Below are 22,424 nucleotides of genomic sequence, written 5' to 3'. Positions count from 1 at the left end.
TTAGGGAACATATAGATTTTAGGTGGGGGAAGAGGTTTTAGATTTCAGTTTGGGGCTGGTAGCCTCGTGGTTAGAGAGTTGGAACAGTAACCAAAAGGTTGCTGGATCAAACCCCCAAAGTAGAAATCTGTTCTTCCCCAGAATAAGGCAGTTAACTCACTGTTCCCCGGTAGGCTGTCATTGTAAATACGAATTTGTTCTTAACTGACTTGCCTGGTTAAAATAAAAACAAGAACTGTATTAAGATCAAATGTTTCATAAATTAGAAAATGAGCAGAATGTCGTTCGGCCACTCCATATTTGGTGGTGAGTGAAAATGCCAACCGGATGCTTCAGATTTATACATCCGGTGCAACATCTGACTCATTGTTCTATCTGTGGTTGTTACTAACTGACGAAAGGTTGTTGAAATTTTGCTAGTAACGTTAACTAGCTACCTAGTTATCAGACAAACACAATGTCTAGCAGAGGAGGAAAACAGAAGAAAGGTAATGTCACCAGTGAACAGGAGGAAGAGGAGCAGCCGCTTCAAGCTGTGCTAGTCGCCGATAGCTTCAACCGGAGGTTTTTCCCCATCTCCAAAGACCAACCCAGGGTATGCGATGGTGCCATGGCTTAATAGTGCATGCTAGCGCTCGAAAACTCTAGGTGGCAGATGGAACTGAGAGTCATGATCTAGGGCTAAGTACATGCATGCTATTGTCAATGGATGACAGCGCTAGCATAGCATAGCTAGCTACAGTTCTTGCATGTAACCAACCTCGTGTTCTTGAAATGCAACATTTTATAACAGCTATGGCCAATATGTTTTCCTCCTAACTAGTTAGTAATATTCGTGGTATAAAATCTGTAGGAGCCACATGTCAACAGATCTCGTCTGTAGTTTAGCCAGGTAGCGAACCAGCAATTGTATCACTGTTCCAGATGGCTTGATTATGATCATCTCTTTTAAGTGGGACACCATCAGATCCATGTAGCTAGGCTAATCGTGACAAATGCACAATAACAACAACAATGTTAATTCATTAATCCTGCTAGTAAATGGACATTGGTTATAAAACATGTTTTTTTAAATTAACTTGTCCAACAAGTGTTCTCTACCCTTAACCTTGTTCTGAACACCCCCAAAACAAAGGTAATGTGGTTTGGTAAGAGGAATGCCCCTCTTCCCACAGGTGTTATTACTACCTCTGAGGGTTTAGAGCTTGAGGTAGTCACCTCACACAAGTAAGGTGTACTGTCTTTCTCTCAGCACATATTAAAGCTTCAGGCTAAAGTTAAATCTAGACTTGGGCCAGCTGCCAAACTAACCCTGATTCAGATAGCCACCTACCCATGCTAGATTACGGAGACATAGTTTATTGATTGGCAGTTAAGGGTGCTCTCGAGCGGCTAGATGTTCTTTAACAATCGGCCATCAGATTTGCCTCCAATGCTCCTGATAGGACACATCACTGCACTCTATACTCTTATGTAAACTGGTCATCTCTGTATAATCGTCGCAAGACCCACTGGTTGATGCTTATTTATAAAACCCTCTTAGGCCTCACTCCCCCCTATCTGAGATATCTACTGCAGCCCTCATTCTCCACATACAACACCCGTTCTGCAAGTCACATTCTGTTAAAGGTCCCCAAAGCACACACATCCCTGGGTCGCTCCTCTTTCCAGTTCGCTGCAGCTAGCGACTGGAACGAGCTGCAACAAACACTCAAACTGGACAGTTTTATCTCAATCTCTTCATTCAAAGACTCAATCATGGACACTCTTACTGACAGTTGTGGCTGCTTTGTGTGATGTATTGTTGTCTCTACCTTCTTGCCCTTTGTGGTGTTGTCTGTGACCAATAATGTTTGTACCATGTTTTGTGCTGCTACCATGTTGTTATGTTGTGTTGCTACCATGCTGTGTTGTCATGTGTTGCTGCCTTGCTATGTTGTTTTAGGTCTCTCTTTATGTAGTGTTGTCTCTCTTGTTGTGATGTGTGTTTTGTCCTATATTTATATTGTATTCATTGTTTATTTTTAATCCCAGGCCCCCGTCCCCACAGGAGGCCTTTTGGTAGGCCGTCATTGTAAATAAGAATTTGTTTTTAACTGAATTTGTTCTTAGCCTAGTTACATAAAATAAATAACTAAAAATAAAATTGTCATCAGTCTAATCCAAAACCAAATATCACGTGAGTGCTAGCCAGCGTCACTCAGAACTTCAAATTTCCCAACACCATCCTATGCTTTTATAAGTGAGACTCCAAACCTGATGGTCATTGTTGCACTCATCTCTGCACTTATCACATCATCTCTGCACTCATCACATCATCTCTGCAGTCATCACATCATCTCTGCTGTGTTTTGTGCCATCCAGGCCCTCCTACCGTTGGGCAATGTGGCCATGATAGACTACACCCTGGAGTTCCTAACATCCACTGGTGTTCAGGAGACATTTGTCTTCTGCTGCTGGATGTCCAACAAGATCAAGGACCACCTGCTGTAAGAACACACACACACTCTGACCAAGAAAAAGTAGTCATTGACACTATTTAGGGCCCAAACACAAACACACAGGGTTTTCTCAATATAAATGTTCCCTCAATTCTTCCAACAGTAAGTCCAAGTGGTGTCGTACCACCTCTCCAAACGTGGTCCACATCATCACCTCTGATCTGTACCGTTCCCTCGGCGACGTGTTGCGGGATGTGGACGCCAAGAATCTGGTGAGGAACGACTTCATCCTGGTCTACGGAGACGTGGTGTCCAACATCGATGTCAGCCAGGCCCTACAGGAACACCGGTCAGTCACCTTTGACCCTTGACCTTAGTAGACAACAGGGCTGGAGGAAAAGCCAGCATACCCAGCATCTCTCCAGGAGGAGGGTTTGGGTGGCCAATCCTCATCCTGGAGAGCTACAGATACCTATGGAACACCGTTTGGGTCTTTAAATGTCAAAAAAAGATACATGTGAAATAACACTATTTGACGTGTCAAATATCCTTGTTGACCAATCAGGACCTGAATATGACTGCACTTCACATAATAATTTAACGTGTTCATACGTAGTTATTACACATTGATTACACCATCACTCGTATTTTAATATGTCACAATGATTTATCGATACGTAGGCTATGATGCTGGTAAAGTTGTCTCACGCACCTACAGTGAATTTCAATTGGTGAACAACAAGTCAAATCAAATTTTATTTGTCACATACACATGGTTAGCAGATGTTAATGCGAGTGTAGCGAAATGCTTGTGCTTCTAGTTCCGACAATGCAGTAATAACCAACAAGTAATCTAGCTAACAATTCCAAAACTACTACCTTATAGACACAAGTGTAAGGAGATAAGAATATGTACATAAAGATATATGAGTGAGTGATGGTACAGAGCGGCATAGGCAAGATACAGTAGATGGTATTGAGTGCAGTATATACATATGAGATGAGTATGTAAACAAAGTGGCATAGTTAAAGTGGCTAGTGATACATGTATTACATAAAGATGCAGTAGATGATATAGAGTACAGTATATACATATACATATGAGATGAATAATGTAGGGTATGTAAACATTATATTAGGTAGCATTGTTTAAAGTGGCTAGTGATATATTTGACATCATTTCCCATCAATTCCCATTATTAAAGTGGCAACCTAGCTAATACTTACTCACAAGGATTCCTAAATCATTGCTGAGAATAATGAATGAATGAATAATGAAAATGACTACAGTTTCTACTGGTCATAGTTTTCAGGCTGGTTGTATTGGTGCAAGCTAAGTACCAAGCTAAAGCTAGCTAGCTGCCCCAGCAGTGGCATCGATCAAATGATGCTTTATTACCAACGCGGTATTGTAAACACATCGTTCGTGGACGGTGTTTGTTTGTTTGCAGACTTTTTTTGTGTGTGTGTGCAGCTTTGACAGTGCTCCTGATAGTGGTGGCGCACGGATTGCACCTGCAAATTCAGAACACACAACCTTCTATGATAAAACTGTGTTATTTGACGTCTCAAATTAAAAGCTAATTTAACGCGTCAAATAACATATTTTTTGACACGCAAAGACCCAAACGGCGTTCCATAGATACCGGGTTTTGCGCCAGCCCTGCTTTAATGTAGCACATTTAATCCAGCTATTCAAGATTGTGATGAGCACTTGACTAGGAATCAGCTGTAGACTTAAGCAATAAGGACTGAGGGGCATGTGGTATATGGCCAATATACCACAACTAAGGTTACCAATGTAATTAGAGCAGTAAAAATAAATGTTTTATCATACCCGTGGTATACAATCTGATATACTACAGCTGTCAGCCAATCAGCATTCAGGGCTCGAACCACCCAGTTTATAAGATGTAATACACCAATGGGGCCAACTAGGCCTATTTGTATACCTTTTTCATATTGATCACGTATTAACACTAGGATTGATGTTGTTCATGAAGGCACCGGCGTAAGGTGGACAAGAACATCTCTGTGATGACCATGGTGTTCAAAGAGTCATCTCCGGGCCACAAGTCTCGCTGCGAGGAGGATGACGTGATCGTTGCCATGGACAGCAAGAGCAAGCGGGTCCTCCACTACCAGAAGACACAGGGCCTTAAGAAGCTACAGTTCCCCATGGTAACGTAACAGTTCTCCATGGTAACGTAACAGTTATCCATGGCAACGTAACAGTTATCCATGGTAACGTAACAGTTCCCCATGGTAACGTAACAGTTCTCCATGGGAACGTTACAGTTCTCCATGGGAACGTAACAGTTCTCCATGGGAACGTAACAGTTCTCCATGGGAACGCAACAGTTCTCCATGGGAACGCAACAGTTCTCCATGGGAACGCAACAGTTCTCCATGGGAACGCAACAGTTCTCCATGGGAACGTAACAGTTCCCCATGGTAACGTAACAGTTTTCCATGGTAACGTAACAGTTTTCCATGGGAACGTAACAGTTTCCCATGGTAACGTAACAGTTTTCCATGGTAACGTAACAGTTCTCCATGGGAACGTAACAGTTCTCCATGGGAACGTAACAGTTCTCCATGGTAAAGTAACAGTTCTCCATGGTAAAGTAACAGTTCATCATGGGAACGTAACAGTTCTCCATGGGAACGTAACAGTTCTCCATGGTAACGTAACAGTTTTCCACGGCAACGTAACAGTTCATCATGGGAACGTCACAGTTCTCCATGGGAACGTAACAGTTCTACATGGGAACGTAACAGTTCTCCATGGGAACGTAACCGTTCTCCATGGGAACGTAACAGTTTTCCATGGGAACGTAACAGTTTTCCATGGGAACGTCACAGTTCTCCATGGTAACGTAACAGTTCTCCATGGTAACGTAACAGTTCTCATCATGGGAAAGTAACAGTTTTCCATGGGAACGTCACAGTTCTCCATGGTAAAGTAACAGTTCTCCATGGTAAAGTAACAGTTCTCCATGGTAAAGTAACAGTTCTCCATGGGAACGTCACAGTTCTCCATGGGAACGTCACAGTTCTCCATGGTAACGTAACAGTTCTCCATGGTAACGTAACAGTTCTCTATGGTAACGTAACAGTTCTCCATGGTAACGTAACACTTCATCATGGTAAAGTAACAGTTCTCCATGGGATCCCTCAAAAGGTAAATTTACTGCAAAGCAAGTAGTAGCGATACAAACACAAAGTTTATAAGCAAAGATAAACATTTAGATATTAAGTCCTGAACCTCTTTTCAGAATGTGTGGATGTTCAGGAGTGGTGGACTGACTATTGTATTTTGTCTTGCAGAACATTTTCCAACATGGAAGTGATGAGTTTGAAATCAGACATGATCTGCTGGACTGCCACATCAGTATCTGTTCCCCACAGGTAATCTACTGTCTGGGCAATTCCATGGTAACGGATTTACGCAGAGACTCAGGCTTTTCACTTTAAAATGTATACCAAACCAAATCCATTGATCTCAAAGAGTAACAAACCATATTTCCACAAAGTTTGCATCTGCACAGTTTTTCCAGGAAATGTATATATATATATTGTTTTGCTTCACTGTATAAATTGTTCAAAGTAATCATTGTGCATAGAGTTGTATTATATGTTCAACTTTTGAATTCAATGGTTTTTGTTTGGAATACATTCTAAAGTGAAAAAATCTGATTCTCAGCGTAATTCCTTTACTGTGGAATTGCCCGTCTTTAACCAGGAGGGGGACTGAGTGAGTTTGTTGTATGGAAGACATGACACTGGCTTTTTTTTTACAGGTAGCTGAACTCTTCACAGACAACTTTGACTACCAGACCAGGAATGACTTTGTCAGAGGGATTCTGGTCAATGAAGAGGTATGAGAAAACAAATTCAGTGATTATGATACTGTATATAAAAATAAACTGTATGTTGTATTAAAACCAGAACATCCCAAGCAATAACCCTGACCAAAGCTTAAACACGTCCTTACCGAGAAAACAAGTCTACTGTGTCCTCCCGCTGTAGATTCTGGGCAACCAGATCCACCTGTATGTAACACAGGATGGCTATGGAGCACGCGTGTCCAACCTGCAGATGTACGACGCCGTCTCCTCTGACATGGTACGTCGCTGGGTCTATCCCCTCACCCCCGAGGCCAACTTCACAGACCAGCAGGGGCAGGGGTGTACCCACTCTCGCCATAACGTCTATCGGGGCGCCGAGGTCAGCCTGGGGCACGGCAGCCAGATGGAGGAGAACGTTCTGATTGGTCGAGACACCAGCATCGGGGCCAACTGTCACATATCAAACAGTGTCATCGGCAACAACTGCACCATAGGTATTATACTGTTACTGTTTCTACAGGGTTCGTAAGGTCATGGAAATCCTGGATAAGCCATGGCATTTTGAAACTGAGTTTTCCAGGCCTGGAAAAGTTTCTGGGAAAATGTTAGTCTGAAAAGTCATAGTAGATATGATAGAAAAGACTGACCTCGATAGTCAATTCAAAACATATCTTGTACCCTCTAGTTAATTGTTGAGCTATTATTAGCGTGTATTAATGTTTTCGTCATGTCCCCAAAAAACCTTTCCACCGACACTCGCTAATGAGGCGATACAAAGTTGATTTACTTTTTTTTAAACAATTGATATGATTAATTTCAACAATTTTTTGTTGTTGTTGACAAAACTAACGATTCACTTCGATATTGTATTAGGTTCAACAACGGTCAATCAAATCATGTGAATGAAAATAATAATTTAAACTGTAAACATGATTTTTAGGAAACAATATTACATGTAGCCTTTGGGATTATGTGGCTTGAACTTGTTTTGTAGATACAGTACTGCCAGTTGATTTGGTAGAATGTAGATACGGTACTGCCAGTTGATTTGGTAGAATGTAGATACGGTACTGCCAGTTGATTTGATAGAATGTAGATACGGTACTGCCAGTTGATTTGGTAGAATGTAGATACGGTACTGCCAGTTGATTTGATAGAATGTAGATACGGTACTGCCAGTTGATTTGATAGAATGTAGATACGGTACTGCCAGTTGATTTGGTAGAATGTAGATACGGTACTGCCAGTTGATTTGATAGAATGTAGATACGGTACTGCCAGTTGATTTGATAGAATGTAGATACGGTACTGCCGGTTGATTTGATAGAATGTAGATACGGTACTGCCGGTTGATTTGATAGAATGTAGATACGGTACTGCCGGTTGATTTGATAGAATGTAGATACGGTACTGCCAGTTGATTTGATAGAATGTAGATACGGTACTGCCAGTTGATTTAATAGAATGTAGATACGGTACTGCCAGTTGATTTGATAGAATGTAGATACGGTACTGCCGGTTGATTTGATAGAATGTAGATACGGTACTGCCAGTTGATTTGGTAGAATGTAGATACGGTACTGCCAGTTGATTTGGTAGAATGTAGATACGGTACTGCCAGTTGATTTGATAGAATGTAGATACGGTACTGCCAGTTGATTTGGTAGAATGTAGATACGGTACTGCCAGTTGATTTGATAGAATGTAGATACGGTACTGCCAGTTGATTTGATAGAATGTAGATACGGTACTGCCAGTTGATTTGGTAGAATGTAGATACGGTACTGCCAGTTGATTTGATAGAATGTAGATACGGTACTGCCAGTTGATTTGATAGAATGTAGATACGGTACTGCCGGTTGATTTGATAGAATGTAGATACGGTACTGCCGGTTGATTTGATAGAATGTAGATACGGTACTGCCAGTTGATTTGATAGAATGTAGATACGGTACTGCCGGTTGATTTGATAGAATGTAGATATGGTACTGCCGGTTGATTTGATAGAATGTAGATACGGTACTGCCAGTTGATTTGATAGAATGTAGATACGGTACTGCCAGTTGATTTGATAGAATGTAGATAAATAAAATAATTAAATAAACATTGAGTGAATCCAAGGTGCAGTTTTCCTTCAATCTGCTCTGCATTTACTAGCCTGCCAGGTTCTCCAAGTTGCCAGTGATCCTGGAGAAGCTTGGCAGTCTGACGCCTCTCTCTGATCTCTCTCTGTAGGGGACAACGTGGTGTTAGACCGGGCCCACATGTGGAACAACGTACACATCTCCAGCAACGTAGAGATTCACCAGTCAGTGGTGTGTGATGGGGCTGTGGTCAAAGAGGCTGTACACCTCAACAAACAGTGTGTCCTCGCGTACAACGTAAGGCAACTAAGTGTTTACAACCAAATAACACTGTTTTAATGACAACATGTTACCCTCTTCAATATGCATAATGGACTGTGTTTCTATAGTGCTTTTCAGTACCTCTATAAGTACTTTACAATGTAGCTGCTAATGGAAATATTTATGTAAACATTAGCTACATATTGTAAATGTCAGCATGAAACATGTTGATAACTGTTTACCTTTCACTCTTTCCTAATATCAAACATTTTATTAGCTACAGTAAGCTTATAAAACTAGTAATTTTTGAGTACTTTAGTAGTATTTTTCCATGTTGTCTGTTTCCCAGGTGGTGATTGGTCCGAACCTGTCCCTCCCAGAAGGGACTGTGGTGTCTATGCATCACCCTGAGGAAGAGGAGGAAGATGATGATGATGAATTCCTCAGTGATGACCAGGAAGTGGGACACAGCACAGACAAGACCAGGCAGAAAGGTGTGTATTAGACTCCCTCGCTACACAGCGGATTCAAATAACCAACTCCTCATCAAGCTTTGACTATTTGAGTCAGCTGTAGTGCTGGGGCAAAAACCAAAACAGACCCCCCCACTGAATTTAGCTAACTCAGCTCTATACCAGAGGTAGACAACCCAGTTCCTGGGGTGCTGCAGGTCCTGCAGGATTTTGTTCTAACGAGGCACCACACCTGACCGACCATCTGAACTAATTGATCAGTTCAGTGATTGGCCTAAATTCAACACACCGGGTCTTCCAGGTTGGTTAAATCAAAAACATGAAGTGGCTCCATGATCAGGGTGGCCAACCCCTTCTCTCTACGTTGTACACATTCTCAGTATTTATTACTGTCGTGGGTTTATTTATTACTGTTTACTGTAGTGGGTTTGTTTATTACTGTTTACTGTAGTGGGTTTATTTATTACTGTAGTGGGTTTATTTATTACTGTAGTGGGTTTATTTATTACTGTTTACTGTCGTGGGTTTATTTATTACTGTAGTGGGTTTATTTATTACTGTAGTGGGTTTATTTATTACTGTCGTGGGTTTATTTATTACTGTAGTGGGTTTATTTATTACTGTAGTGGGTTTATTTATTACTGTAGTGGGTTTATTTATTACTGTCGTGGGTTTATTTATTACTGTAGTGGGTTTGTTTATTACTGTCGTGGGTTTATTTATTACTGTTTACTGTCGTGGGTTTATTTATTACTGTAGTGGGTTTATTTATTACTGTAGTGGGTTTATTTATTACTGTCGTGGGTTTATTTATTACTGTCGTAGGTTTATTTATTACTGTTTACTGTGGGTTTATTTATTACTGTTTACTGTTGTGGGTTTATTTATTACTGTCGTGGGTTTATTTATTGCTGGTTTATTTATTACTGTAGTGGGTTTATTTATTACTGTCGTGGGTTTATTTATTACTGTGTTTATTTTTACTGTCGTGGGTTTATTTATTACTGTTTATTTATTACTGTCGTGGGTTTATTTATTACTGTCGTGGGGTTTATTTATTACTGTCGTGGGTTTATTTATTACGTGGGTGTCGTGGGTTTATTTATTATTACTGTAGTGGGTTTATTTATTACTGTCGTGGGTTTATACTTAGTGGGTTTATTTATTACGTGGGTTTATTTATTACTGTAGTGGGTTTATTTATTACTGTCGTGGGTTTATTTATTACTGTTTACTGTCGTGGGTTTATTTATTACTGTCGTGGGTTTATTTATTACTGTCGTGGGTTTATTTATTACTGTCGTGGGTTTATTTATTACTGTTTACTGTCGTGGGTTTATTTATTACTGTTTACTGTCGTGGGTTTATTTATTACTGTCGTGGGTTTATTTATTACTGTCGTGGGTTTATTTTTACTGTTTACTGTCTGGGTTTATTTATTACTGTCGTGGGTTTATTTACTGTCGTGGGTTTATTTATTACTGTCGTGGGTTTATTTATTACTGGGTTTATTTCGTGGGTTTATTTATTACTGTCGTGGGTTTATTTATTTTGTTTACTGTCGTGGGTTTATTTATTACTGTCGTGGGTTTATTTATTACTGTGGGTTTATTTATTACTGTCGTGGGTTTATTTATTACTGTTTACTGTCGTGGGTTTATTTTTATTTATTACTGTTTACTGTCGTGGGTTTATTTATTACTGGGTTTATTTATTTTACTGTTGTGGGTTTATTTTTATTACTGTCGTGGGTTTATTTATTACTGGGTTTATTTTTACTGTGTGGGTTTATTTATTACTGTAGTGGGTTTATTTATTACTGTTTACTGTCGTGGGTTTATTTATTACTGTTTTGTGGGTTTATTTGTTTATGGGTTTATTTATTACGTGGGTTTATTTATTACTGTCGTGGGTTTATTTATTATTGTTTACTGTCGTGGGTTTATTTATTACTGTCGTGGGTTTATTTATTACTGTCGTGGGTTTATTTATTACTGTCGTGGGTTTATTTATTCGTGGGTTTATTTATTACTGTGGGTTTTATTTATTACTGTCGTGGGTTTATTTATTGTTTACTGTCGTGGGTTTATTTATTACTGTCGTGGGTTTATTTATTATTGTGGGTTTATTTTTACTGTCGTGGGTTTATTTATTACTGTCGTGGGTTTATTTATTAGTGTTTACTGTCGTGGGTTTATTTATTACTGTCGTGGGTTTATTTATTACTGTTTACTGTCGTGGGTTTATTTATTACTGTCGTGGGTTTATTTATTATTGTCGTGGGTTTATTTATTATTGTTTATTTATTACTGTCGTGGTTTATTTATTACCGTCGTGGGTTTATTTATTACTGTCGTGGGTTTATTTATTATTGTTTACTGTCGTGGGTTTATTTATTACTGTCGTGGGTTTATTTATTTGTAGTGGGTTTTTTTTACTGTCGTGGGTTTATTTATTACTGTCGTGGGTTTATTTATTACTTGTTTACTGTCGTGGGTTTATTTATTACTGTCGTGGGTTTATTTATTACTGTTTATTTATTACTACTGTCGTGGGTTTATTTATTACTGTCGTGGGTTTATTTATTACTGTAGTGGGTTTATTTATTTGTTGGGTTTATTTATTACTGTCGTGGGTTTATTTATTACTGTCGTGGGTTTATTTATTACTGTAGTGGGTTTATTTATTACTGTTTACTGTCGTGGGTTTATTTATTACTGGGTTTATTTATTACTGTCGTGGGTTTTTTTATTTAGTGGGTTTATTTATTACTGTCGTGGGTTTATTTATTACTGTTTACTGTCGTGGGTTTATTTATTACTGTTTACTGTGGGTTTATTTATTACTGTTTACTGTCGTGGGTTTATTTATTACTGTTTATTTATTACTGTCGTGGGTTTATTTATTACTGTCGTGGGTTTATTTATTACTGTAGTGGGTTTATTTTTACTGTCGTGGGTTTATTTATTTCGTGGGTTTATTTATTACTGTAGTGGGTTTATTTATTACTGTTTACTGTGGGTTTATTTATTACTGTTTAGTGGGTTTATTTATTACTGTTTACGTGGGTTTATTTATTACTGTCGTGGGTTTATTTATTACTGTTTCGTGGGTTTATTTATTACTGTACTGTCGTGGGTTTATTTATTACTGTTTACTGTCGTGGGTTTATTTATTACTGTCGTGGGTTTTTATTTATTCGTGGGTTTATTTATTACTGTGGGTTTATTTATTACTGTAGTGGGTTTATTTATTAGTGGGTTTATTTATTACTGTTTTATTTATTACTGTAATGGGTTTATTTATTACTGTAGTGGGTTTATTTATTACTGTCGTGGGTTTATTTATTACTGTAGTGGGTTTATTTATTACTGTCGTGGGTTTTTATTTATTACTGTAGTGGGTTTATTTTTATTACTGTCGTGGGTTTATTACTGTCGTGGGTTTATTTATTACTGTAGTGGGTTTATTTATTACTGTCGTGGGTTTATTTATTTACTGTTTTATTTATTACTGTTGTGGGTTTATTTATTACTCGTGGGTTTATTTATTACGTGGGTTTATTTATTACTGTTTACTGTCGTGGGTTTATTTATTACTGTCGTGGGTTTATTTATTACTTACGTGGGTTTATTTATTACTGTACTGTAGTGGGTTTATTTATTACTGTCGTGGGTTTATTTATTACTGTTTATTTTTACTGTCGTGGGTTTATTTATTACTGTCGTGGGTTTATTTATTACTGTTTACTTTATTACTGTAGTGGGGGTTTATTTATTACTGTCGTGGGTTTACTGTAGTGGGTTTATTTTACTGTTTACTGTCGTGGGTTTATTTATTACTGTCGTGGGTTTATTTGTTTACTGTCGTGGGTTTATTTATTACTGTCGTGGGTTTATTTATTACTGTAGTGGGTTTATTTATTACTGTAGTGGGTTTATTTATTACTGTAGTGGGTTTATTTATTACTGTTTACTGTCGTGGGTTTATTTATTACTGTCGTGGGTTTATTTATTACTGTTTACTGTCGTGGGTTTATTTATTACTGTAGTGGGTTTATTTATTACTGTTTACTGTCGTGGGTTTATTTATTACTGTTTACTGTCGTGGGTTTATTTATTACTGTTTACTGTCGTGGGTTTATTTATTACTGTCGTGGGTTTATTTATTACTGTTTACTGTCGTGGGTTTATTTATTACTGTCGTGGGTTTATTTATTACTGTTTACTGTCGTGGGTTTATTTATTACTGTCGTGGGTTTATTTATTACTGTTTACTGTCGTGGGTTTAGTGGGTTTATTTATTACTGTAGTGGGTTTATTTATTACTGTCGTGGGTTTATTTATTACTGTTTACTGTAGTGGGTTTATTTATTACTGTCGTGGGTTTATTTATTACTGTAGTGGGTTTATTTATTACTGTTTACTGTAGTGGGTTTATTTATTACTGTCGTGGGTTTATTTATTACTGTCGTGGGTTTATTTATTACTGTAGTGGGTTTATTTATTACTGTCGTGGGTTTATTTATTACTGTTTACTGTCGTGGGTTTATTTATTACTGTCGTGGGTTTATTTATTACTGTTTACTGTCGTGGGTTTATTTATTACTGTAGTGGGTTTATTTATTACTGTCGTGGGTTTATTTATTACTGTTTACTGTCGTGGGTTTATTTATTACTGTCGTGGGTTTATTTATTACTGTTTACTGTAGTGGGTTTATTTATTACTGTCGTGGGTTTATTTATTACTGTCGTAGGTTTATTTATTACTGTTTACTGTAGTGGGTTTATTTATTACTGTCGTAGGTTTATTTATTACTGTTTACTGTAGTGGGTTTATTTATTACTGTCGTGGGTTTATTTATTACTGTCGTAGGTTTATTTATTACTGTTTACTGTAGTGGGTTTATTTATTACTGTCGTGGGTTTATTTATTACTGTCGTGGGTTTATTTATTACTGTTTACTGTCGTGGGTTTATTTATTACTGTTTACTGTCGTGGGTTTATTTATTACTGGGTTTATTTATTACTGTAGTGGGTTTATTTATTACTGTCGTGGGTTTATTTATTACTGTCGTGGGTTTATTTATTACTGTCGTGGGTTTATTTATTACTGTTTACTGTCGTGGGTTTATTTATTACTGTTTACTGTCGTGGGTTTATTTATTACTGTCGTGGGTTTATTTATTACTGTCGTGGGTTTATTTATTACTGTCGTGGGTTTATTTATTACTGTCGTGGGTTTATTTATTACTGTCGTGGGTTTATTTATTACTGTCGTGGGTTTATTTATTACTGTTTACTGTCGTGGGTTTATTTTTATTACTGTCCGTGGGTTTATTTATTACTGTTTACTGTCGTGGGTTTATTTATTACTGTTTACTGTCGTGGGTTTATTTATTACTGTCGTGGGTTTATTTATTACTGTCGTGGGTTTATTTATTACTGTTTACTGTCGTGGGTTTATTTATTACTGTCGTGGGTTTATTTATTGGGTTTATTTATTACTGTCGTGGGTTTATTTATTACTGTCGTGGGTTTATTTATTACTGGTTTATTTTTACTGTCGTGGGTTTATTTATTACTGGGTTTATTTTTACTGTACTGTTGTGGGTCGTGGGTTTATTTATTACTGTCGTGGGTTTATTTATTACTGTCGTGGGTTTATTTATTACTGTCGTGGGTTTATTTATTACTGTCGTGGGTTTATTTATTACTGTCGTGGGTTTATTTATTACTGTCGTGGGTTTATTTATTACTGTTTACTGTCGTGGGTTTATTTATTACTGTCGTGGGTTTATTTATTACTGTTTACTGTCGTGGGTTTATTTATTACTGTCGTGGGTTTATTTATTACTGTTGTGGGTTTATTTATTACTGTAGTGGGTTTATTTATTACTGTCGTGGGTTTATTTATTACTGTTGTGGGTTTATTTATTACTCTAGTGGGTTTATGTGATTCTTCAACCATTGATAATTCCACAAACAATGTTTTGAAATGAAATGTATCTTGATCTTGTTTCCCGAAGTTATATTGTTATTCAATGTTATGGAAATCTGTTTTTGGAAATAATATGTCAAAGGTATCTGAGGACAGATCTGCGATATTTATGTCAATGACAGTGAGCAAAACCTTGTTGTCTGTACTGTAACAGTAACCCCTGTTTCATCTGTCCAGCGTTTAACCCAGCCGAGGTAGGACCTGAGGGCAAAGGTTATATCTGGAAGGCCAGTATGAACGACACTGAGGATGAAGAGCTGGCACAGTGTCTATGGGGTAGGCCACTTTCAAAACAAAACTTATACAAAGTAGTCTGTTGAGGGCGAAGAGACTGGGTGAGGCCAGTTGTCCATGCCCTCAGTCATAAAATATATATCCTGTCTCTCTAGGCCTGGTGCTTAACCCTGATCCAGAGAGTGACAGTGAGAGTGAGGCCAGCGAGGAATCTCAGGATCGCAGTCGCAGTGTCTCACCAGAGATTGATGACGTCAATGGTGAGGGGATACCGATTGATTTATTAATTGATTCGTTGAATTGATGATACTAATCCAAAATGACATGCCATAGCAATAATGTGTTTGTGTAGCTTTCCAGTTGGAAGTGTTGGGGACACTACAGAGAGGTTTGGAGGAGAACATCGTCTGTGACAACCTGGTCCTCGAGATCAACTCTCTCAAGTGAGTAGTATTCGGCTCCTGATTAGTGAGCAGTAGTCGGCTCCTGATTAGTGAGCAGTAGTCGGCTCCTGATTAGTGAGCAGTAGTCTGCTCCTGATTAGTGAGCAGTAGTCTGCTCCTGATTAGTGAGCAGTAGTCGGCTCCTGATTAGTGAGCAGTAGTCGGCTCCTGATTAGTGAGCAGTAGCAGTAGTGAGCAGTAGTCGGCTCCTGATTAGTGAGCAGTAGTCTGCTCCTGATTAGTGAGCAGTAGTCTGCTCCTGATTAGTGAGCAGTAGTCTGCTCCTGATTAGTGAGCAGTAGTCTGCTCCTGATTAGTGAGCAGTAGTCTGCTCCTGATTAGTGAGCAGTAGTCTGCTCCTGATTAGTGAGCAGTAGTATGCTCCTGATTAGTTTGCAGTAGTCGGCTCCTGATTAGTGAGCAGTAGTCTGCTCCTGATTAGTGAGCAGTAGTCTGCTCCTGATTAGTGAGCAGTAGTCTGCTCCTGATTAGTGAGCAGTAGTATGCTCCTGATTAGTGAGCAGTAGTCTGCTCCTGATTAGTGAGCAGTAAGTCTGCTCCTGATAAGAGTATGCTCCTGTTCCTGATTTTTTTTTTTTTTAACTAGGCAAGTCAGTTAAGAACAAATTCGGATTGAAAATGACCACCTACCGGGAAACAGTGGGTTAACTGCCTTTTTCAGGGGTAGAAATGACAGGTTTTTACCTTGTCAGCTCGGGGATTCAATCTTGCAACCTTTCGGTTACTAGTCCAACGCTCTAACCACTAGGCTACCTGCCGCCCCTACACTCTAACCACTAGGCTACCTGCCGCCTCTACACTCTAACCACTAGGCTACCTGCCGCCTCTACACTCTAACCACTAGGCTACCTGCCGCCTCTACACTCTAACCACTAGGCTACCTTCCGCCTCTACACTCTAACCACTAGGCTACCTGCCGCCTCTACACTCTAACCACTAGGCTACCTTCCGCCTCTACACTCTAACCACTAGGCTACCTGCCGCCCTCTACACTCTAACCACTAGGCTACCTGCCGCCCTCTACACTCTAACCACTAGGCTACCTGCCGCCTCTACACTCTAACCACTAGGCTACCCTGCCGCCTCTACACTCTAACCACTAGGCTACCTGCCACCCCTACACTCTAACCACTAGGCTACCCTGCCGCCTCTACACTCTAACCACTAGGCTACCTGCCACCTCTACACTCTAACCACTAGGCTACCTGCCGCCTCTACACTCTAACCACTAGGCTACCTGCCACCCCACATAACCCTGATAAGTGTGTGTCATACTCTGCTCCTGATAAGTGCACTTCAGATAAGTGCAAACTCTGGTTGAAGTGCACTAGTTTTTCAGTCCCTTTTATAACAGATCCAGCTAAATGTTGTCCACGCTACCATCTTCAGAGTATAGATCTGGTACTTCCCCTCTCCCACCAGGTATGCCTATAACATCACTCTCAAGGAGGTAATGCAGATTCTGACCAGAGTTGTTCTGGAGTACCCCTTCCAACAGCAGGGGACGCAGCTCACCACCCTACAGTACACCGGTTCACTACTGCCTGTAAGTACTCACAACCACCACACCCCAATTGATTGTTCTACAACCAATAATATATATATATTTTTAATTTGATTTATCTCTTCATTTTTACAGACAAATCGCTCTTATCTCCACCCCCCAAAAAAACTGTTAGAGGTGTAATGAGGGACAGAGAGAGCGAGATTTAAAGAATAGCCTATTTTTCTCTTCTCCTCCCCCCTGCCTCTCAGCTGCTGAAGACGTGGTCTCCGGTGTTTAAGAACTACATCAAGAGAGCTCAGGATCACCTGGACTGCCTGTCTGCTGTGGAGGAGCTGTTCCTGGAGCAGGACACTCATCAGACTGCTATGGTCAAGGTGGGTTGTCTGTCTGGACTGTCTGTTCCTGGAGCAGGACACTCATCAGACTGCTATGGTCAAGGTGGGTTGTCTGTCTGGACTGTCTGTTCCTGGAGCAGGACACTCATCAGACTGCTATGGTCAAGGTGGGTTGTCTGTCTGGACTGTCTGTTCCTGGAGCAGGACACTCATCAGACTGCTATGGTCAAGGTGGGTTGTCTGTCTGGACTGTCTGTTCCTGGAGCAGGACACTCATCAGACTGCTATGGTCAAGGTGGGTTGTCGGTCTGGACTGTCGGTCTGGACTGTCGGTGTTCTTAGAGCAGGAGACTCCCAAACTGCTATTGTCAAGGTGGGTAGAGTGTGTAGACCTGCAATAGATAGACTTAGAGTCCTGTCCAGGGAGTGTTCCTACTACTTGTATAGATATATAGAGTCCTGTCCAGGGAGTGTTCCTACTACTTGTATAGATAGACTAGAGTCCTGTCCAGGGAGTGTTCCTACTACTTGTATAGATATATAGAGTCCTGTCCAGGGAGTGTTCCTACTACTTGTATAGATAGATAGAGTCCCGTCCAGGGATTGTTCCTACTACTTGTATAGATAGGGGCAGGTTGTAATGTCCAGTAAGGTGCTAGACTATTCTCCTGAGGGGGGGGGGGCAGGTTCCCTATACACGCACACACCAGGGTTTCCATGAGCCGGTAGCCCTAACTGTCATGTTTTAACTTGAAAGAGAATAAATAAAATTGTAGTTGGCCAAATTGTCCGGGAGAGGCTGTCTATCATAGCCTGCACTTCAGCACCATTCTCATACTCCTTGCACACCCGTGCGCCTGCTGTGGGGAGAGTGAGAGACGAGCCTTGGCCACTGTTGATTACAAAGATGGACGCCTAATGCGTTGAAGTAAGTTAGAGAAAGCAGATTAGGTCTGTCGACAGTGAGTAGGTTACATGTCGAGGAGAGGTTTAAATGCATTGAAGTTAGAGAAAGTATATTAGGTCTGTCGACAGTGAGTAGGGTACATGTCGAGGAGAGGTTTAAATGCATTGAAGTTAGAGAAAGTATATTAGGTCTGTCGACAGTGAGTAGGGTACATGTCGAGGAGAGGTTTAAATGCATTGAAGTTAGAGAAAGCAGATTAGGTCTGTCGACAGTGAGTAGGGTACATGTCGAGGAGAGGTTTAAATGCATTGAAGTTAGAGAAAGTATATTAGGTCTGTCTACAGTGAGTAGGGTACATGTCGAGGAGAGGTTTAAATGCATTGAAGTTAGAGAAAGCAGAGTAGGTCTGTCTACAGTGAGTAGGGTACATGTCGAGGAGAGGTTTAAATGCATTGAAGTTAGAGAAAGCAGATTAGGTCTGTCGACAGTGAGTAGGGTACATGTCGAGGAGAGGTTTAAATGCATTGAAGTTAGAGAAAGCAGATTAGGTCTGTCGACAGTGAGTAGGGTACATGTCGAGGAGAGGTTTAAATGTCATCATGGACTGCGATGAGAACTTTGGCGCGGCCAATTGCAGGCTACTGTCTTTGTAATTTGACACTTAAATGTGTCTCATTTGGCCAATATCCCTTGTTTATTGAAGGCATATGGATGTCCATTAAATGTAAATCTTCCTGGCACCACATGTTCCTCACTGAAACCCTGGCACCACATGTTCCTCACTGAAACCCTGGCACCACATGTTCCTCACTGAAACCCTGGCACCACATGTTCCTCACTGAAACCCTGGCACCACATGTTCCTCACTGAAACCCTGGCACCACATGTTCCTCACTGAAACCCTGGCACCACATGTTCCTCACTGAAACCCTGGCACCACATGTTCCTCACTGAAACCCTGGCACCACATGTTCCTCACTGAAACCCTGGCACCACACCTGAAACCCTGGCACCACATGTTCCTCACTGAAACCCTGGCACCACATGTTCCTCACTGAAACCCTGGCACCACATGTTCCTCACTGAAACCCTGGCACCACATGTTCCTCACTGAAACCCTGGCACCACATGTTCCTCACTGAAACCCTGGCACCACACCACATGAAACCCTGGCACCACATGTTCCTCACTGAAACCCTGGCACCACATGTTCCTCACTGAAACCCTGGCACCACATGTTCCTCACTGAAACCCTGGCACCACATGTTCCTCACTGAAACCCTGGCACCACATGTTCCTCACTGAAACCCTGGCACCACATGTTCCTCACTGAAACCCTGGCACCACATGTTCCTCACTGAAACCCTGGCACCACATGTTCCTCACTGAAACCCTGGCACCACATGTTCCTCACTGAAACCCTGGCACCACATGTTCCTCACTGAAACCCTGGCACCACATGTTCCTCACTGAAACCCTGGCACCACATGTTCCTCACTGAAACCCTGGCACCACATGTGGCACCACATGTTCCTCACTGAAACCCTGGCACCACATGTTCCTCACTGAAACCCTGGCACCACATGTTCCTGAAACCCTGGCACCACTGAAACCCTGGCACCACATGTTCCTCACTGAAACCCTGGCACCACATGTTCCTCACTGAAACCCTGGCACCACATGTTCCTCACTGAAACCCTGGCACCACATGTTCCTCACTGAAACCCTGGCACCACATGTTCCTCACTGAAACCCTGGCACCACATGTTCCTCTGAAACTGAAACCCTGAAACCCTGGCACCACATGTTCCTCACTGAAACCCTGGCACCACATGTTCCTCACTGAAACCCTGGCACCATGTTCCTCACTGAAATGGCACCACATGTTCCTCACTGAAACCCTGGCACCACATGTTCCTCACTGAAACCCTGGCACCACATGTTCCTCACTGAAACCCTGGCACCACATGTTCCTCACTGAAACCCTGGCACCACATGTTCCTCACTGAAACCCTGGCACCACATGTTCCTCACTGAAACCCTGGCACCACATGTTCCTCACTGAAACCCTGGCACCACATGTTCCTCACTGAAACCCTGGCACCACATGTTCCTCACTGAAACCCTGGCACCACATGTTCCTCACTGAAACCCTGGCACCACATGTTCCTCACTGAAACCCTGGCACCACATGTTCCTCACTGAAACCCTGGCACCACATGTTCCTCACTGAAACCCTGGCACCACATGTTCCTCACTGAAACCCTGGCACCACATGTTCCTCACTGAAACCCTGGCACCACATGTTCCTCACTGAAACCCTGGCACCACATGTTCCTCACTGAAACCCTGGCACCACATGTTCCTCACTGAAACCCTGGCACCACATGTTCCTCACTGAAACCCTGGCACCACATGTTCCTAACTGAAACCCTGGCACACGCTCTGGCAGGCAGGCAGGTGTAACGGATGTGAAACGGCTAGCTCAGTTAGCAGTGTGCGCTAAATAGCGTTTTAATCGGTGACGTCACTTGCTCTGAGACCTTGAAGTAGTAGTTCCCCTTTGCTCTGCAAGAGCCGCGGCTTTTGTGGAGCGATGGGTAACGATGCTTCGAGGGTGTCTTGTTGATGTGTGCAGAGGGTCCCTGGTTCGCGCCCGGGTATGGGCGAGGGGACGGTCTAAAGTTATACTGTTACACAGGCAGATACTAGAATAACTGAGTGAGTGTGAGGGCTTTGCATATACGTAAAATAAAGTTAATAACCGCTTCCCCATTGTTTAAATAACAGTTATGTCCCGAAACAGTAGAAATCACTTTCGTTTGCCTTTCTGATTCTGTTCCTCAAAAAAAAAAAAAAAAAACATTTTCAGGTCTGTGCCCAAAAACCGGTTCCAACCCCCTGCTTCTTACTTCTTTTTATGCATTTGTTTTACTTGTGATGTTGGACGTTAACATGTCTGTTGTCGTTGTCTTCCCTGTAGGTGCTGATGAAAATGTACCAGCTGGAGATCCTAGAGGAGGAGGCCATCCTAAAATGGTTCTCTACCGGAGCCACCAATGACAAGAGCAGACAGCTACGCAAGAACCAGGGAGTGAGTACCACTTACAGAGCTTATACATAACAGCAAGAAAGGCATTGTGTTGTTTTCCAGTTAGACGTACCTCAGTGTGTGGCACTGTACGTCCTGTACAGACCCCAGGCCTAAACACAGAGGTCTTCCTGTCTTCCTCAGCTCCAGAAGTTTATCCAGTGGTTGAAAGAAGCAGAGGATGAGTCTTCGGAGGAAGGAGAGTGAGGAGGATGATGAGTCTTCGGAGGAAGGAGAGTGCGGAAGAAGAGGAATAAAGACTGAAGACTTGAGAACCGTGTGAATAGAATTCCATGGTTTCCATGGCGGTTCACTTTAAATCTGCACTTAAAGGACCGGTTCCCCAGACAGATTAAGAGCTGGATTCAATCCGTATCGCTTGAAGATCCACATTAAAATTTAAAGGTAATTTCCGATTTGAGCCGACATTGCCTTTAAATTGAGCTACAACGTAGATCTTCCGCGATACGAAGAGAATACAGCCCTGAACCTAGTCCTGGAGTAAAAATCTATTTTAGTGGACTTTCTCCATTGAAGATGCTTTTTAATTCCAGGATTAGGCCAAATCTGTGTCTGGGGAAAGCCGTCCCAGAATGTCAAAGGTTATCAGTTTGGACACTGTGGCAGCTTCATATTGCTTCTCCAAAAGGAAACGACATTGTTGGTATTTAGTCATTGTGTACAGCGCAAGCAGACACCTTGCTCACAATGTCACAAGAAGGAAAGCTGTGGTATGGTTTTAACACCCTAATAAAAGAAAGATTTAAAAACACAC

General features: G+C 41.1%; 1 protein-coding gene across 1 annotated transcript; it reads left to right on the top strand.

Moving 5' to 3' along the window:
- Window positions 1–369: 369 nt before the first annotated feature.
- On the top strand, window positions 370–22,423 carry eif2b5 (eukaryotic translation initiation factor 2B, subunit 5 epsilon). Its single transcript, XM_029643285.2, has 16 exons — window positions 370–595; window positions 2,365–2,489; window positions 2,605–2,790; window positions 4,445–4,622; window positions 5,772–5,852; window positions 6,245–6,322; window positions 6,474–6,786; window positions 8,528–8,673; window positions 8,987–9,131; window positions 15,289–15,387; window positions 15,501–15,605; window positions 15,698–15,788; window positions 17,232–17,355; window positions 17,565–17,690; window positions 21,542–21,652; window positions 21,794–22,423. The coding sequence occupies exons 1-16, from the start codon at window positions 458–460 to the stop codon at window positions 21,854–21,856; spliced, it is 2,109 nt and encodes a 702-aa protein (XP_029499145.1). The 5' UTR covers window positions 370–457; the 3' UTR covers window positions 21,857–22,423.
- Window position 22,424: the final 1 nt, after the last annotated feature.

This window comes from Oncorhynchus nerka, linkage group LG9b, assembly GCF_034236695.1.
Source record: "Oncorhynchus nerka isolate Pitt River linkage group LG9b, Oner_Uvic_2.0, whole genome shotgun sequence".
In the NCBI taxonomy this organism is placed as follows: Eukaryota; Metazoa; Chordata; class Actinopteri; order Salmoniformes; family Salmonidae; genus Oncorhynchus; species Oncorhynchus nerka.
The sequence above is the reverse complement of the archived record's forward strand: the minus strand, read 5'-3'. Positions and strand labels throughout refer to the sequence as shown.

Coding starts and splice junctions, on each gene's coding strand:
- eif2b5 (XM_029643285.2), top strand. CDS start 458: ATGTCTAGCAGAGGAGGAAAACAGAAGAAAGGTAATGTCACCAGTGAA. Junction 5,853..6,244: donor TCAGTATCTGTTCCCCACAG/GTAATCTACTGT, acceptor TTTTTTTTACAG/GTAGCTGAACTCTTCACAGA. Junction 15,789..17,231: donor CTCGAGATCAACTCTCTCAA/GTGAGTAGTATT, acceptor CTCTCCCACCAG/GTATGCCTATAACATCACTC.